Source organism: Etheostoma cragini, chromosome 12, assembly GCF_013103735.1.
Source record: "Etheostoma cragini isolate CJK2018 chromosome 12, CSU_Ecrag_1.0, whole genome shotgun sequence".
NCBI lineage: Eukaryota > Metazoa > Chordata > Actinopteri > Perciformes > Percidae > Etheostoma > Etheostoma cragini.
Genome location: NC_048418.1, coordinates 875,014 through 877,590, shown reverse-complemented (window position 1 = coordinate 877,590; position 2,577 = coordinate 875,014). Strand labels below are relative to the sequence as shown.

Here is a 2,577-nt window from a genome sequence, read left to right as displayed (position 1 = left end):
ACAGGTGTTCATGTCCTGGAGAAGTTATGGAGAAAACACCAGACTTTCACCAGGAAACAGGTGTTCATGTCCTGGAGACTTTAAGGAGAAAATACAAGACTTTCACCAGGAAACAGTTGTTCATGTCCTGGAGAAGTTAAGGAGAAAACACAAGACTTTCACCAGGAAACAGGTGTTCATGTCCTGGAGAAGTTAAGGAGAAAACACCAGACTTTCACCAGGAAACAGGTGTTCATGTCCTGGAGAAGTTAAGGAGAAAACACCAGACTTTCACGGCCAGCAGTCGCCGCAGTTTGTATGAAATTATACAAACCCTTTCAGGAGAATGCGTTGAACTACAGACAAATGATATAACAAAGGAAAGCAGGAGGAAAGAAAGGGCAAAAAGAGGAAAAAGACGTATAGAGGACCATTGGGGATAAAGGACAGGAAGAGAGGGATGAAGTGAAGGAAGCTCTGACCTGCAGCTCGTGGCCTTTCCTCCACACCGTCACGCTGACGACGGCAATGAGAGGGAGCGTGTTGAAGGTCACGTGAAGGGCGTCGCCCACCGCCGTCACCGTCATGTCCGGCGCCGTCAGGACAGCTGTCGGCACAACACTCATAATCAGTCAGTCGTTCAGTTTTTAAAAACCTTTATATGTCGTGAAAGGGATGAGCACGGATGTTGTCCTTGCAGTCAGCTTGAGTTCTGATGTTGACACAAAATCCTGTTTCAAAACACACCAGGATCTGTTTTCTTTGGATATGAAATCCAGTCAACAAGCAACGTTTTGAACAAAAGAGTTTGCTCTAGGAACGAGTTATGATAGATAGATAGATTATGGGTTATGTTCTAGGAATGTTATGTTCTAGGAATGTTATGTTCTAGGATGGTTATATTCTAGGAGGGTTATGTTCTAGGATGGTTATATTCTAGGAGGGTTATGTTCTAGGAATGTTATGTTCTAGGAATGTTATGTTCTAGGATGGTTATATTCTAGGAGAGTTATGTTCTAGGAATGTTATGTTCTAGGAGGGTTATGTTATAGGAACGTTATGTTCTAGGAATGTTATATTCTAGGAGGGTTATGTTCTAGGAATGTTATGTTCTAGGAATGATATGTTCTAGGAGGGTTATGTTCTAGGAATGTTATATTCTAGGAGGGTTATGTTCTAGGAATTTTATGTTCTAGGATGGTTATATTCTAGGAGGGTTATGTTCTAGGAATGTTATGTTCTAGGAAGGTTATGTTATAAGAATGTTAGGTTCTAGGAATGTTATATTCTAGGAGGGTTATGTTCTAGGAATGTTATGTTCTAGGAATGATATGTTCTAGGAGGGTTATGTTCTAGGAATGTTATGTTCTAGGAGGGTTATGTTCTAGGAATGTTATGTTCTAGGATGGTTATATTCTATGAGGGTTATATTCTAGGAATGTTATGTTCTAGGAGGGTTATGTTATAGGAATGTTAGGTTCTAGGAATGTTATATTCTAGGAGGGTTATGTTCTAGGAATGTTATGATCTAGGAATGATATGTTCTAGGAGGGTTATGTTCTAGGAATGTTATGTTCTAGGAGGGTTATGTTCTAGGAATGTTATGTTCTAGGAGGGTTATGTTCTAGGAATGTTATGTTCTAGGATGGTTATATTCTATGAGGGTTATGTTCTAGGAATTTTATGTTCTAGGAATGTTATGTTCTAGGATGGTTATATTCTAGGAGGGTTATATTCTAGGAATGTTATGTTCTAGGAGGGTTATGTTATAGGAATGTTATGTTCTAGGAATGTTATATTCTAGGAGGGTTATATTCTAGGACTGTTATGTTCTAGGAGGGCTATGTTCTAGGAATGTTATGTTCTAGGATGGTTATATTCTAGGAGGGTTATGTTCTAGGAATGTTATGTTCTAGGAATGATATGTTCTAGGAGGGTTATGTTCTAGGAATGTTATGTTCTAGGAGGGTTATGTTCTAGGAATGTTATGTTCTAGGATGGTTATATTCTAGGAATGTTATGTTCTAGGAATGTTATGTTCTAGGATGGTTATATTCTAGGAGGGTTATGTTCTAGGATGGTTATATTCTAGGAGGGTTATGTTCTATGAATGTTATGTTCTAGGAATGTTATGTTCTAGGATGGTTATATTCTAGGAGGGGTATGTTCTAGGAATGTTATGTTCTAGGAGGGTTATGTTCTAGGAGGGTTATGTTCTAGGGATGTTATGTTCTAGGAGGGTTATGTTCTAGGAATGTTATGTTCTAGGAATGTTATATTCTAGGAGGGTTATGTTCTAGGAATGTTATGTTCTAGGAATGATATGTGCTAGGAGGGTTATGTTCTAGGAATGTTATGTTCTAGGAGGGTTATGTTCTAGGAATGTTATGTTCTAGGATGGTTATATTCTAGGAGGGTTATGTTCTAGGAATTTTATGTTCTAGGAATGTTATGTTCTAGGATGGTTATATTCTAGGAGGGTTATGTTCTAGGAATGTTATGTTGTAGGAGGGTCAGTTATAGGAATGTTATGTTCTAGGAATGTTATGTTCTAGGATGGTTATATTCTAGGAGGGTTATGTTCTAGGAATGTTATGT

General features: G+C 38.3%; 2 protein-coding genes across 2 annotated transcripts in view; one reads left to right on the top strand and one right to left on the bottom strand.

Moving 5' to 3' along the window:
• Positions 1 to 2,577, bottom strand: part of crfb16 (cytokine receptor family member B16) — a 12,688-nt gene that overhangs the window by 3,381 nt on the left and 6,730 nt on the right. Inside the window, exon 5 of the mRNA XM_034888596.1 lies at positions 462 to 586. Coding sequence (XP_034744487.1) covers positions 462 to 586 — 125 coding nt within the window. The remainder of the gene's footprint in view (positions 1 to 461; positions 587 to 2,577) is intronic.
• Positions 1 to 2,577, top strand: part of si:ch73-170d6.2 — an 18,376-nt gene that overhangs the window by 13,913 nt on the left and 1,886 nt on the right. The gene's annotated exons all lie outside the window — the stretch shown is intronic.